Here is a 16,218-nt window from a genome sequence, read left to right on the forward strand (position 1 = left end):
CATTTTGTTCATAGGAAGCAAATGTTGACATGCTCCTTTTATAATGCTCCCTGGAAATCTGTAATCTGCAATGCTCTAATAAGCAGAAGAGACAAATTTTGGGAAAACAATACCACAGTTGCAAGCCTGAACAATTAAGTTTGCTTTATCATTATTAGGCTTTTAGGTAATTAGCAGCAATTTAGCCTGTTTAGGAGCGTTTTGTTTTCATTCTTGAGTAAACAAACTTATATTTATGTTGTTTTATTATCTCCCCCACGCTTAGGTTGTCCTTTTAAACACAGTGATCCCGAGCTGCTTAGACAGAAGCTACAGTCATATAAGGTCCCTACCTCAGGAATAAATCAGGTATCACACAACTATTATGCTAAATGTTTCAGATTAATGGTATCACAAGTACAATGTGTGTGTTTTGTTTCTTTTGTGTGATATTTACATCATATTGACATTTGAGTTCATGGACATTCCATTATTTACCAGTTTTATTTGTTGGTTTATTTTAATGTCAGAATGTTCAATGCCCAGAATGACAGCAAGAAGTGTAAAATGTTTGGGTGGAGAAAGCAATATCCTAAATATCTACTTCCCTTAGATGTAGCAAATGGCGTTAACAATAATTTTGTTGGATGCTCTACTGCCCTGATTGCCAAGCTAATAAATGACACTCATCCTGAAACTACAAATGTGTATCAGGCACCACTAAATTTGCAAAGGCCCAATATTGACAAGTTCATTTTTAGACATGTACCTATTGGTGTCATTAAAAAAAAAAACCTAAATAATCTAAAAATGAAAAACCAGTCTGGGCCTGATCAAATCCCAGCAATGCTGTTAAAGCTCAGTGCGCCGGCAATTGCTAAACTCGTCGCAACACTAATTAATGAATCCTTGGTGTCTGGATACATACCTAAAATTTGGAAGACTGCGAGAGTAGTGCCTATCCATAAAAGTGGTGACACTACTTTGGTTTCTAAATATCGCCCAATATCATTGCTCCCGGTATTGTCAAAAATATTAGAAAAATGTGTCCATACGCAACTATGTGAGTACTACCAACAATCAAACTATCTGACCCCTGATCAATCGGGATTTCGCCAGAATCACTCCACTACAACTGCCCTCTTAAAAGTTTGCAATGAAATCCAAACTGGCATGGAACATGAATACCTAACTGGAGCTATTTTCCTTGATTTTTCAAAGGCCTTTGACACAGTAGACCACAACATTCTACTGCACAAACTCAAAAACTCAGGTATTGGTGATTGTTCGCTAACCTGGTTTTGATCGTATGTATCGGATCGCTCGCAATATGTGTCCATTTCTGACAGTGACTACCTCCCTCTCCCAGTCACGTTTGGTGTTCCCCAAGGTTCCATTCTCGGCCCCCTACTATTTACATTATTTATTAATGATCTGTCTAATGTCTGCAAATGTACACAAGTACGCAGATGAAACAGTAATCTATGTGAGCAAATCCAATCTACCGCAGCTTGAGGCTGTGCTCCAAGACCAGTTTACAGAGGTAGAAAAGTGGATAGCAAAAAAACAAACTCTTCCTAAACACTGACAAAACTGTCACAATGATCTTTGGAACAGTACCTAAATTACACAAATTACACAATTCCCACCTATCCATCAAAACAAATTCAAATGGGACACTGACCGCAGTCCACTCTTTCAAATACTTGGGTATGATGTTAGACCCCAATCTATCTTTTGTCTTCCACATAGAAAAACTTGCATCTAAACTTTATCCAAAACTAGGTGCCCTGTACAGAAACAAATCCTGCCTAAGCCCTACAGTAAAGGAAAAGATTGTACAGCAAATGCTGATGCCAATTATCGATTATGGGGATGTAGTATATGCATCTGCATCGCAATCCCACATTATTAAACTCAATACATTGTATAACTCATTCTGCCGATTTGTGCTACAATGTAATTACAGCACCCACCACTGTGACATGCTAAAAGAACTAAACTTGCTGTCGCTGGAATTCAGATGCACCCTTCATCTTTCCAGCCTTGTGTTTAAGAGCTCCCACCCTACCTGAGCAGAATGCTGTCCTCGGCTGTTCCCACCTCCTATAACCTCCGATCCAGTACCAGCACTTTATTTAGTCTACCTCAATACAAAAAGAAAGCAGCACGATGCCCCTTCTCCTACAGAGCACAGCAGTTGTGGAACAACCTCCCGCACAATTTAAAATCTTCCCTAAGCCGAGTCCTTTAAGAGATCCCCCTCAAAACAGAATGCACCAGTCATGGTTGATTATATATTTCCTACCTGTTCTATGTTAAATTTTGTATAGATTTTGTATTAATATTGTTTTTGTATTTTATTGTACCCTAATGTAACAATGCAATGATTTGTGGACCCAGGACATACTTGAAAACGAGATAAATCTCAATGTATCTTTCCTGGTAAAATATTTTATAAATAAATAAATGTGGCAGGGGTCTACAATGTTACAGAGAAGAACGTGCTTCTACAGTAAACCCTTTACACATTTCCTTGGACTAGAGTTATATGATGTTCCCTAACAGGGGTTTGGGTATAGGGAGTAAGACGTATGATCTACCACATGCAGTTCTAAAGAAATCCCAGTTTCTGTATAAAGCAGTTACTTTAAGGCATTAGGGGAGCCATAGCATTGACACTTTAAAATGTATGTTACTTTTTAAAATGTATTTATAATCTTCATCCAGTCTTTTGAAAATTATACACGAGGAAAAGTATGGACTACTTCTGTCATCCTTCAAGCAAGACTTCAAATATGACATCTGCTAGTGTTTACTATTTGTAGCACCTGGTTTAATTTACTGTTTAAAATGCACTCTTGTGCCCTGTAATTCCTATCAACACAGACTTTGACAGTGAATGACAGGAGTCTAGCCCACCCGGAGTGGTCATTCCGTGTCTGATTTATAAACAGATCTGTGGTTTTTCACGCTTGGCTAACCCTGAATCTTTATTCTTCACATTTTCATTTACTCTCAGTGCTCTTATACTTGTACTTTCCCATTACACATTTAACTTTAAATGATTTTATGTCTGAAACAAGGGAAGTACGGATCTGGTTAGGCTCTTGCTATTTGACATTAAGCTCTGATTGTTACCGACTAATGTCAACCATCATTTCCTCGACTCAGTCACCACACCTGACAATAAAAAACTAAATCAGCATACTCTGAATTAAAGCATTTCAATGGCAAACTGGCTGAAGATTATTCCACTTTAACAATACTATGGAAATACAATGTCTATTCTCATGGATTGTACTGATAAAACTTTAATGAATGAGTCAGTGACACAGAATAAACTTTGTTTGATGCTTAGGCAATTAATTTCTTTCATGACTTGAGCAACTGATTTCTGTTGAGATTCAACATAGAAAAAATCATTGGAGCGCATCGCTTAGTAAGACCACTCGGCTTGTCAAATGACAAATGAAGCCTGTTCACAGCTAACATAACCTTCTGAAAAATATCTTATCATTTGTTAGTTTAAAGCATGGTTTCGAAAGAAGCATGTTCTCCTAGATTTATAGTACTCTCCTTTCTTTTTCATTCAATGTCAAACCATAGAAAAAATTTGGATTTGTTTTCCGCAGCCCTCCACCTCTCTGCTGCTCCCAAGCAAAAATGTAAAGTTCTTGCATTTAAAATCTTATTAACATACAAAAAATAGCAATAAATGTGCAAAATTAAATAACACTATAGGCATCCAGATGACAATTTCAATTAAGTGGTCTGGGTGCCATATGCTCCCCGTTTTAACCCTGCAGCTGAAAACTTTTCTGTTCTGCATGTATTCATTGCAGGGGTAACCTGCCTCTAGTGGCACTCTAGTATACATGGTTCATCTGGCAGACTGGGGCCATTAATTGTGAAAGAGACCTGTAGCTCCCTGGTATAAGCAGGGATTTAGCATACTTTTTACACATGACAGTCTTGTGTCGTCACTGGGTTTCAAAGTCCTGCACCCCATTACAGCAAGGACCACTATAGTCACCCAGACCACTTCAGCTTACTGAAGTGGTCTGGGTGCCAGGTCCCCTTTAGTTTTAACCCTGGAGCTGAAAACATAGCAATTTCAGAGCATTCGGCAGGAGGAGGAGAGTTCCACAGCGCCGAGGGAGCCTGGCGCTGGAGAAAGGTAAGTGGCTGGAGGGGGGTCATGAGGGTGGGGGGGGAGGACCTACGGACTACATAGTGCCAGGAAAACGAGTTGGTTCTCCTGGCACTATAGTGGTCCTTTAAGTGATAAATCATCATCATCCTCTTTTCTCTCAGTGTCCTCTTCTCCTTTATTGCTGTTCTGTACATCCTAAATTGTCTTTTCATTCTCTTTTCTTAATTCTTTAGTATATACCCTTTTTTATTCTTGTAGAATTTTTTTATTTAGCTTCTAATGAATGCAAGTTTGAAAGGGGATAAACTTTTAGCCAGTGCGTATTCAGGTAACTTGGCTGTATTTGTGCTTTAACACTCCATCATGCTCTTTTCAGCTAGAACGATTGCGGCATAGTCTATTATAATGCTGGCTTTTCCAAAATGTAGATTTCTGGCAGTGGAAGTACCACCATGTTGAACTCCATGCACCAGTTTAAACATATCCTTCATGCTGTCATTGGATTGAGTGTCCATATTTTATATTCAGTGCACTGTTTACTTTAATGATTAATTTGAAAGTAACAGCTTAATGCTTGTTGCATCTACATAAAGAAAATCAATAGCAGATATACCGGTTGACTGTTTGTCAAAATGTAGGTATAGTCCTAAAAACTATGCTACTTCTGTATGTTCCCCAAATATAATTTACTGATACAGCCAAAATAGTGAAGGAATTTGTTTTCACTTTAACAAGCTGAAAGCTCATGTCAGGAGGTTTCTGATTTCTGTTATAGCACAAACCCCCCAAATATCTTGTGAAAGTTAGCTCTTTTTGGCATCTCACAATTTTATCCCATTCGGTAAAATGTAATTTATTTATTTTACCTTCAGTAGCTATAACAGTGTCTAATAATACGGACAGCAGGGATTTAAAGCAAACTCAATTGCTATGTCTGACATGGAAAAGCGTGGCTCCTGAAAGGAGGGGTAAAATGTCACATCACTTCAATGGTGTACACTTGTGGAGGTTATCTCTTCACAGCAGCAATTTCCTGGCTTTGATAAGCTGGCAACGGACTTACTTTGATTGTTGTAGGAGGTTTAGGAATGGTTGTTGTCTATCTACTATAAAGGTCAACCTGCATTGCCTTTTGTTGATAAGGGTTGGATAGCAGTCAGTGTTGAACAAATTACATAAAATAAAATTAAGAAGCAAATCGTATTTTTCCTGTTTTATATGTTGACCGTGATCTTAATAGATGCTTAAATTTGAACTTTCACTTTTCTATTCAGAAAAGCTATGCTTAAAACATCAATGTCTATAATTGCATACTTTAATCCTTTTGTTTCTAAGCCTGGCAATAAATATTTGTCTGTCAGACCTTGTGTTGGAAATGCATTGCTTTCACGTGTATCTGCACAGACTGTTCATTTTGCATTATGCCATTATTAAAAACATAATCTAATGCATCCCCTCCACTTGAAACTGTGTGGTATAAAGGTTTAATTCTAGATCAAACGTACTAATGCTTACACAATAACTGTCATGGGTTGCATCGCACCAGTAGAGTGTGCATGTTTGTATGCACCTGTGTATTTCTGTGAAGGCCTTTTTTATTGTTTGTTGTTTGTTTTTGTTTTTTTGTTGTTGTTTGTTTTTTTAACCTCATAATGTATTTTCTCTCTGAAATTGTCTTTTCTTCTTTGCAAAGTACATGTTTGTTTTAATGTCTACAATGCTTATTTGTTGTCTACATGTATTTTGATTAATTGCTCATGTGAGACCTGTGTTGTTACAGATACTGGACTTGGTGAAAGGTATGCATTATCAGCTGGCTTGTCAGAAGTACTTTGAGCTGACACACAATGTAAGTTTGTCTTTAATTTTTAATTTGTAAATAATGTGTTTTCAATACAGATGTTTAAAGAGTCCTAGTCTATTAGTAGCATTTGTACGTGTATATGTGACATTGTTCATTTTTTTTTAAAATTCTCCTTATGACTAATACTCATTCTAAAAGCAATAAATATAGAAAACAAAGTATTCAGGGTAAATTCCAAAATGTTTGGAAGAAGACTCCAAACCCCTAAAGCACCTCAGCTTGATGTAATGCTGAATGGGTTAACAGATTTCCTGTGTAGATTGAACAAGAAATTGTCATGTTTTTAAAGCTCCTGGGTTCCACCCATCATACAGCCAAGAGGGTGTCCTTCCTCATAGAGAAGGATTGATTTCAGTGCTTTGCTATGAGCATTGTTGGTGCAGAGCTGCAATTGCTGTGCATGCGTCCCAACGCCCAATACTCTTTGGTGAAAAGCATTGGATTGGCCAGGAGCTCTTGACTAGTGATAAGCTCTCAGGACTGCGTGGAGCTGCAGAGAGGATGTCTTCTCACTACTGAATTAGATGTTAATAGCCTCTTAATTTGCAGGAATAGTATTTACAACAGTGAAGGTTTTCTACTGGTTAGTTCTGTTAAGTACTTATAGCTTAATAAAGGGAATCCAGAATCCCCTTATTGAAATGCAACAAAAGCTTGACTAGACACCTGGTCAACGCTTCAAGAGTGCTTATCCTGGGCCTCTGGCAGCTCCAACTCTCACCCAATGAATATACAAATTGAAAGAGATCAGGCCCATGTAAACCATGATCACCTCAGTCTGAAAGACACAAGATAAACACATATGGTATCCATGACTCGTGTAATTTTATACTGTGTGATGCTGTTGCAGTTATGTATTTTCACATACTGTACTATAATTCATGTTTAATATACCGTATAATTATTCAAAAAAAAATTTGTTTTGTGTTATACACGCAGCAGCATCTATGTTATATAGTTTTATTTTTTAAACTATTGCTTAGTTTTATACACACATATAAACACACATACATATACATGGCTTGACAAATTTGCTTAAAATCTAGGAGCCAGCTAAAAAAAAAAACTTTAGTAGCCAGCTTAATTTTCAATGGGAAAAACACTATAATCACCAGAACCACAACAGCGTAGTGTAGTGGTTCTGGTGTCTATATCCTGTTTCTGTAGGTTTTTCAATGTTTACATTGCTGCCTAGTTACACCAATAGTGACTGTCACTCAGTCGGCCACTAGATGTGATTCCTAGACTAAAGCGGCACAGTGTGCAGCACCTACGTTCAGCGTCTCCACACTCTGCATGAAGGCTCTGAAAGTTCTGCATAGAGATGCATTTATTCAATTGCCTCCCTATGCTTACCAAGGGAGGCGAGACCGGCATGGCGCAGAAAAAAAGGTAAGTAAAAACCCCTTTCCCATGCGATCAGAGGGGGGCGGTAACCTAAACAGACACGTTCACTGACGCGCACACACTTTTTCATACACTCACAAATTATTGTTGTTTTTCTTTTAATTTAAGTCCACACAGCCCTCCCTTTGGAGAGCTGGAGTGGGTACTTTACCCGGGCTCCAATGTGGCTGCTGTAATACTCGAGCTCTTCTTGCTCTGCTCCCTTGCGCGTTGTTTAGTGATGCTGGGCCCAGAGTGACATCATATTCAGACTTCCGCATCAATAAACCATTCACGAGAGAGCAGAGTGACATCATATTCTGGCTTCTGCATCAATAAACAGCTCACGAGGGAGCAATTAAACACAATGGATTATTATTTGTTTGGATTTTAGTAGTCTAGAGCACAGGTTCTCATCCTGTGGTATGCGTATCGCAGGGGCTACATGCATCACAATCAGGGGGTACGCCAAAAGCTGGCTGGCTTGACCACCTTTGCTCCACATTTGCACTAAATCAGTAGGCACCTGCTTACCTGGACGGCAGTTGCTTACTCTGCCCAAATGTGCTGTGTCCGGAGGACAAAATGTAGACTGGCTTAGAGGAAGCGCCAATATCTGTTCTTTTCCAGCACTGCTCCTTCTCACTTTTTTCGGTGCTGCTGGGAGCAGGGTTATGACCTCACTTTGGCCCCGGCATCACTAAGCAGTGCGTGAGAGAGCAGAGCAAGGCGACCATGAAGGTGGCCGATTGATCCTACTAGGTAACAGGGAAAGGATCTACTCCAGCCTACCAAAAGGTTGAGAGGTGGGTGGAGTTATATAAAAATACAATAATAATATTTTGGAAGAGAGAATGTGTGCATCTGTCAGTGGGTCTCAAATCAGTAAGTGTGTCTGTTAGTGAATGTGTGTCAGTAAGTGTCTGTGTTTGTTAAAGCAGTGAGTGTCAGTGTCCTCTGTGTGAGTCCGTGTCCTCTGTGTGTACATGTTTTCTGATGACTCGGTCCATTAATTCATCTAATTGATGCATTTTGCATTTCCTTACTGCTTGTTTAAGTACATTAATTTGAACTTTTTTTTATGCTGTGCACACATTATGTAAGGTGTATGCCAATATATTAACTTTGCAAGATTGTGTTCTTTGCTGTGCCCTGCTGCCCTCTAAAATTGTGAAAGGGTATCATCTACAGGTCATTGATACCACAAACCACAAAGAATTGTAGATTGTTCCATTTGGGAGAGTTGTAGTTTGTAACATGAACTGCTTCATTATCTGTTGCCTTCACAAAACCACCTAATTAAACCCAAAAGAAATATCTTAAGTGTTGCAGTATCACATCAATTGCTCTAAAACCACAGTTGCTCAGCCTGAAATGTGAATCCGCTGTTTGTGTGAAGGTCACAGTACGGAATATATTCCGGATCCAAAGCGGAGATGTGAGATTGCATCATTGACCGTTTTTGTGCTGTATAAATATGCTAGCTTTGTTCTTCTTCTTCTTATTAAAATATTTTATTTACAGACCCTTAAATGTACCTATATTAAATCTAATGTTTATACTAATGCATATAACATGTTTGTGTGAAATGTATTTAGATGTTAATTTGCATGATCACTGTATTTTACCTTTAAATGTGTGCTGTGTTGTCTTGAGTACCCCCTCATGTTCTCAGTGATAAATCACTCATGCATTTACCTACTGACTTTGCATTAAGTCTTCAGATCCTAGTCCCCTAAGCATTGCCAAATCTTTTAGTAGCGTCCTTGGGCAATAACATCAAGAAGTGAAGTCGGACCTCTAAAAAAGTGCATGACCTTTCATTGGGTTAATGGTTCAGTTTATGGTGTTACATGGGCAAAGTCCAACAATTCAATGGGCAGTGTCAAAATCTGGAGCTGGAGTTCCCTTCATCTTTAAACATCACCATCTGACACTGTCTATGTAATACAGTACCTATTTTTTTCTTAGGATATCTGTTGACTGCATTTAAATTTACTTTACTCTTACTTGAGATTTTATCTTTATGGAATACTCAGAAGTGACCAAGCCAATTTATATATTAGAGTATAATAAAATAGCCAGCCTAATGTACCGTATTTCAGTTGTGTCCTCACAGTCTACCCTTTGTTCTAATGAACTCTTATGCTTATTTCTCAGATTGATGATTGTGGGTTTTCTCTAAGTCACCCGAATCAGTACTTTGTTGAAAGCCAGCAATTACTTACTGGGACTCGTGATGTCAAAAAAGAACCAACTTCTGTTGAAAGTACTAGCCAGATATCTGCTACCGCGTCACTCACTAACACTCAGACATCAGAAGAAATGAAGGATCTGGATCAGCTCTTCAGCGAGTACTAATCTTAGATGAAGACTAAATGTTAAGCTCTTTCTATTAATGGAATGCTCTGTACCTCATCCTATAAGAAGAAACTCATGCTGTAATGATATCTATATATGAATGTAATGGGTGTATTCTGTTTCTTTGCTTCGTATATATGCTCATTTACTTTGATATGTATCTTTGCATCGTGAAGACCACATATGGACAAATAGCACAACATTACGGTTTGCAGAGTGGTGACTGTAAACAAGACTTTTCATCAGACATAATAGCCCTTTGTCGATTGTATCAACATCATTTTCTTTGTCAATACAGATTGTTGCTTGCTTAATCCTCAGCACTCTTTATGTAGGCCTCAACCCTTCTAACTTCTTCAGGATTCAGTTTTAGATTTTGATATGGAAGAAAACCAGGAGAGCAGAAACGACAAGTCACTCTACCTACTCCTTAGAATTCGACATCTATAGCTAAAATTCAGTCTGATGGATACCATTTTAAAGGATCATTTAATATTTTTATGACTACAATCTTTCTCACTCACTTTACTGTGCTGTCCAATTAAAGGGCTGTGATGACTTATCCCCTTATAATTACTGGGTGCAGAACATTCCGTTTCTACTGAAAAAAGAATATCATGAGGCAGCAGCAAAGAAGCAGAAAAAATAGAAACCGTTAGTTGCTACAGTTTTTTTAAGATAGAAAGTTCAAGTTTGTTATAAAGACTTTTTCCAAAATATTTAAACAATAAAGAAAAATCTGTCATTTTGTAAATTGTCTTTTTTGTACTTTATTGTTGTAATATTTGTGATTTTTAAAAAAAAATTTTTTAACTGCTTCACAGCCTGGGGTTTTATGTTCGGTAGTTAATTGTAATAAATGTAGTATGACATCACATGCTTGCAACATGCTAATGCAGGGCAATACACAAACATACAATACACATGATGCAGTTTCTCTGTTGCCTTTATACATAAATATTTTTTTTTTTGGAAACAAGGGAATTTGCTTTTAGGTTGGACGGAGAGAAATGGTACAACCTAAAAAAACAGACAAACAAAACAAACAACAAGCAGATACTTGTTAATGTGGACATATTAAATAAAGTGTAAGCATTAAAAATCTGGTACCTGGATCATTTAGTTTCTGTATTTTAAGGGACACTGAGTATTATAATCATATTAAACAATTTAACACTAAATAAGGGTCCCTGGCTACCTTCAGTCTGGCCTACACTGGAGGTATGGCTCAGGTGGAGATTACACTCTTTCATCTAGACCAGTGGTAGTCAACCTTTTTCTACCTACCGCCCACTAATGCATCTTTCTTGATTGAAACATTTCCTTACTACTCACCAGTTTTCGCACAAGTGCAGAATTTTTTTTAGAAAGAAGGGTGTTTTAAAAAAAAATAAATAAATGTACGTACATTTATCTTTTTATTTCTACTTTATGCATGTTTATAAGGTTTTTAACTTTATAAAGTTTAATGAGAAAACAACCCTTTATAGCTGCTCAGGCGAAAGTTTCCTCATTAAGCAGCATAGATGGGATGCTGAGGACTCTCGATTACAATTAAAACATTAAAAATGGTTTACTGCTGAATGGATGGCAGTGCCGGGGGGATTCCAGATAATATAACCACTTCAATGAGATAAAGCAGTTACAATACCTACAGCAGTGCTTTCCAAACCAATACTCAAAGTTGTGTCAAAGTGTTTTTTTTTTTTCTTCCTTTCTTTCTTTCTTTCTTTCTTTCTTTCTAAGAATCGTAGACACAACTGTGTAATCCTTAAATCCTGGATTGGCAGACATGCCTTAAGGACTGGTTTGGAAACCACTGGCCTACAGTGTCCCCTTTAACATCAATAGCAAGTCCTATGTACCAGTACATCCTGCCTCCTTAGGGCATTGCTACCATTTTATTATAGATTATCTGATTTAATTTGCATATATGGGAGTAAATTAATTTTGAAGAACACAGTTTTTACTTGGTTTTCCAACTAAGCATTACAATTGAATTGGGTCACTGTCCCAATGAAACACAAGATAAGTGGTGAATGCTGAAATAGTGAGTGATGTACTCATTGTAGACATTTAAACCCTGAAGTGATGTTTCTTTTTAACTTTTAGGTTTCATATATAACTGTTTACGTTTTTAACATTGTTAGATACATTTACAGAAAGTTGGATACATTTACAGAAAGTTACAGAAAGTCAGATTATGGGTTAATTAGTCTATGGGAATCCTGTAATTCTATTAATACTGGCAATTGTTGTCAATGTGCTAGAATCTAGAGTTTATTCATTGTCCTTAAAAATATACATACGTTTATATCTGATCCATTAAAACATTATAGCTTTAAGGTAAACATGTTGCAGACATTTCCATATGACTTTTTTTGTAACTTGTTAGACAATTTTCCTGTAGGTAACATGGTAATGATAAAATAAAGCTAGCAGATAGCATTCTTAATTTCATTTGGTAATTTAAATGCAACTTCATCATGAAATGGTTTCAGCAATATCCTAAACTAGTGCTATGGCGCCATTTCCATATAATAAACACTGGTTGTTCTTCACCCAAGGGCGACATGCTTTTTTCTCAATTAATTTTGTTTAATGTGAAGAACAGACTGCTTTGTTCGTATCTTTTAAGGTTCTATAGTGAGGACTGAATTAAATTAGTTTTAGGAACTCAAGCATAGAATTTTAATATCCCCTACAGTGCTAAAGCAAAAGAACTATTCAAAGGAGTCTTAAGTGGCAGCTCGGCAATCAAATCCTACATGAAATATGTTTACAATATGTGAGTTTGTGATAAAAAATGCTAAGTTTAGAATTTACATGTAGTCTTACTGCAAGTTTCACAGCTTATAGTTTTGTATAGTAGATTTATATAGAATGGACATTAATAGTTTCATAATGTATTATATTTATTAATAGCCAAATTAATCTTCTACTATTTGTTGCATTAAATGTCATGCTTCTACTATTCACAAATTGTCATTTTGATTGGTATGGAATGGACCAACATAAGGAGTTTTTGGTAATGGCACTATGCTCACAGGTGAAATATTTATTTGAATTGAGTTCCTGAAGTGAAATTTGCTCATGTCCACCTACTGATGTCACCATATTAGCAATTAAGTTGGCAAAACAGTCTACTTTCTTCCAAAGGCAATAATACAATACCTTTCTGGTAGTATTACTTGGTTCCCTCAACATGTAGCTCATCTGTATGCAGAGAATCATAAATGTGCTGGCTGAAATAATTACAGGAGTCCATGATCATTTTATAAGGCCAGAGCAGGCCTGGGCAAGAAGCTTTAAGTGACTACATCAAGGGCAAGGCACTAAAGGTTCCAAACATTGCCTCATTTCCTGAAATATAGAGATAGAGAAATCAGGGAGAAGGTGTCATGTTTCTCTGAGGTAGGGGGGGATAACCCCCAGGATCAATGAACTAAAGAATAGAGAGAAGAAACAAAAGGGTGAACCTACTTAATGGTTCACCCTTTTGTTTCTTCTCTCTATTCTTTAGTTGCCTCATTTCCTTACTCAGTGCTCCCAGGGGCATTACCTGTGACACACACTATCAATGAGCTTCTCCAACTTGTGTCGAAGAAGAAACCAATCAAGCTTTTAGAGTGCACCATTGTCTAATAAACAAAGGATAATTAAAGGGATGAACATTTATTGTATATCCACAGTTAACTTTACTGCAGCTGATTTGGAATGCTGAGAGTAACACAGGGCAAATGTTCCCTCCCCTGGGTTAAACTCTTGGCTTTGGATGGCTGGTACATGATTATATGTTAGGAACCAGAAGCAAATAAAGATAGGAATCTGTAAACTTGGAAAAAGGAGGCAAGTTACTAAACACAGTATGGGAGAACATCGCAACAGGAGTAGAATTGGGCATGAGAATATGGTGTACCGACAGAGTAAAATCAAGGAACAAAGGAGTGCTGTATGCACCTACAGATGCAATGTGCTTTCTAAATTTTTTAACATTGTATATATACCTTTTTGTATTTTGTTTCTTACAAGGCTCTCGGGGCATCCAGTAATTTGAGGGATGCAGTGATCCTTTCGTTTTTATACTCTGAGGGGGACCTTTCTTTTTTATTTCCAAGAAGCTTCTTTCTCTCTTATCTATTGAAGGTACCTAGCTAATTAATCATTTATCCTGGAAATAGTAAAAATATCCTAAATGTTTTTTCTCTATTAGTTTAAGCCATAGTCCCTTTCCTTTTATTTTAAAGGGTTTTGTTTGTGTGCCTAAAGGAGGCCAATAATGTGATAAAGGAACTTACCTAAAATATAAATTCATTGCATGCAATAGTGTTTAACAGTAGACTAAGAAAATAGCAGGAAATTAGTGTTACCAGGAAAAGAAGGCTGTGGCAAAGGTGACCTCGCCACTGGTTTTTGGAGGGGCCTGTTTGCCAGCCTCCTGCCCTGCGACTATAGCCATGGGATGTATTGCCCTTTAACCCCTTAAGGACACATGACATGTGTGACATGTCATGATTCCATTTTATTCCAGAAGTTTGGTCCTTAAGGGGTTAAGGAACTGATTTGGCCCTTTAATTACGTTGGAGCAGTGTTGCAACTTTAAATTGGCACTTCAGATACAGTCGAAGTAGCCGCCATTCGACAAATGAACACGTGGCCATTTTAACTCATTCGAACGCGGTCAGCGGTGTGTGCAGCCAAATCTATGGAACTGTTTTCGGCTACCCAATTGCACGAACACCGCTGACCCGTACCTTCTCCTCCACTTCGACACTGTGGCTGGAAACTAAGTCCCATTCGAAGATTTTCTCAGTGTAAGATAGACCGACCGCACAGCCCAAATCCATGGAACTGTTTTGGGCATGAAAATGTGCTTGCGGTCAGTCATAAAGGACTACCAGCTAACTTTTTAAATACTGGAGGGATTTGTATGTTTATGTTTAAAGTATGCTGATTCTGAAAATGTATGTTTTATGTGAATCGCTTGTATATTTTGGAAGTTATTAATATTTGGTAAAAACTGTATATTTTCTGCCTGTGATAATTAAGTTAGTCTATTGTGTTGAGATAATTGTATCACAGGCAGAGGGGAGGATTTTGTGTTTAATTGCTGGGAGTGTCTGAGTGTATTGTACGTATTGATTGGTTGTTCTGAAAAACCCTGTGGGCACTACTATGTTTGCAAAATGGGCATGAAAGCAGAGTTTGATTAAAAGCTTCAGTTCTTCTTCACCCTCAATCTAGAGTCCTATCTCTTATTGGGGGAATTGCTATATTACTACAAGGGATTGCTATGCTCTGCATGCTCCCTTGGATAATCCCTTCTAAGCTCTTTTAAGAGCTTGTTCCTGTCTTTCTCTCGGAAGGAGTCTACGGTGGTTATGGTGTCGGCTGGAGTGCTTGGAGCCCTCAGGAAGCGCAAGGAGCATCCTTCAACGGAGGTACCCAGTCAGGGTGCCAGGTGATCCATTACAATGGCCATATGTTAAATAATTATGATCTTGTTCTCTCTCTCTCTCACACACACAAACCTAGATCATAGTTATCAAGAAGAGAAGATGACTAACCCTTCTCCATCAGTAAGAAAGTGAATCATTAGGATAAAGACGATACACAACTTTTCAGTTTTTCAGAAAGGCTACTATTAAAGCGGCACTGTCATGGCCGAATCCCGTTTTTTTTTTTAACCCCCCTCCTGCCTCCACTACATCTAATTGACCCCCTAGTCACCCCCAAATGCCTCTAAGCCCCCATATTACCTATTTTTTAATCTTTATTTTCTACCCCGATCTCTATTCAGGGCGCCGCCATCTTTGTGTGGGTAGAGGAAGTCCCTGTGGGACACGTCATCTGCCCACACTAGATAGCGCTGTGAGATTCCCCCACATGCCCAGTGAAACACCTGGACATGCAAACGGGAATTTCATCTATTCATTCATTCATCAGAAAGCCGAATGAATGAATAGAAAAAATCAGACGAACAAACTAACACTGAGTATCAGTGTTCGTTTGTTCGTTCAGTTTATTACAAGGAGGGAGCTACCTGCGCACAGCTCCCTCCTTGTAATATGTAAAGATAGAAGCGGCAGGGAGCAGTGCTCCCCGCCACTTCCTAAGCCACCCATGTCCTCCCCCCTCACTCTATGGGTGTCAATATGACCCCCATAATAGCATAAGGGAGATTAGAATCTCCCCAATGCCCCTACTGTTGCTGTGGCTGCTCACTGTAAAAAAAAAAAAAAACTACTATCTGGCCCCCACCCCTGCGCGGTGGGTCGGGGCCATAAAGATAATAAGGGGGGAGGACCTACTGTCCTCCCCTCCCGGCCCCCACCCCTGCGCGGTGGGTGGGGGCCATAAATTACAATGGGGAGGGGGGGACCACCTTTCTTCCCCCCCGCCCCAACCCTTGAGCGGTGGGTGGGGGCCCTAAAGATGAGAGGGGAGGACCTACTGTCCTCTCCCCGGCCCC

General features: G+C 38.4%; 1 protein-coding gene across 1 annotated transcript in view; it reads left to right on the forward strand.

The window, feature by feature from the left end:
• PRIM2 (DNA primase subunit 2) overlaps positions 1–10,440 on the forward strand; it is a 196,326-nt gene extending 185,886 nt beyond the window's left edge. The window contains exons 12-14 of the mRNA XM_063441129.1: positions 266–348; positions 5,916–5,984; positions 9,546–10,440. Of these exons, the coding sequence (XP_063297199.1) occupies positions 266–348; positions 5,916–5,984; positions 9,546–9,746 (353 nt within the window). The 3' untranslated portion in view covers positions 9,747–10,440. The remainder of the gene's footprint in view (positions 1–265; positions 349–5,915; positions 5,985–9,545) is intronic.
• The last annotated feature ends 5,778 nt before the right edge of the window (positions 10,441–16,218 follow it).

The sequence above is a fragment of the Pelobates fuscus genome, chromosome 2 (genome assembly GCF_036172605.1).
Source record: "Pelobates fuscus isolate aPelFus1 chromosome 2, aPelFus1.pri, whole genome shotgun sequence".
In the NCBI taxonomy this organism is placed as follows: domain Eukaryota; kingdom Metazoa; phylum Chordata; class Amphibia; order Anura; family Pelobatidae; genus Pelobates; species Pelobates fuscus.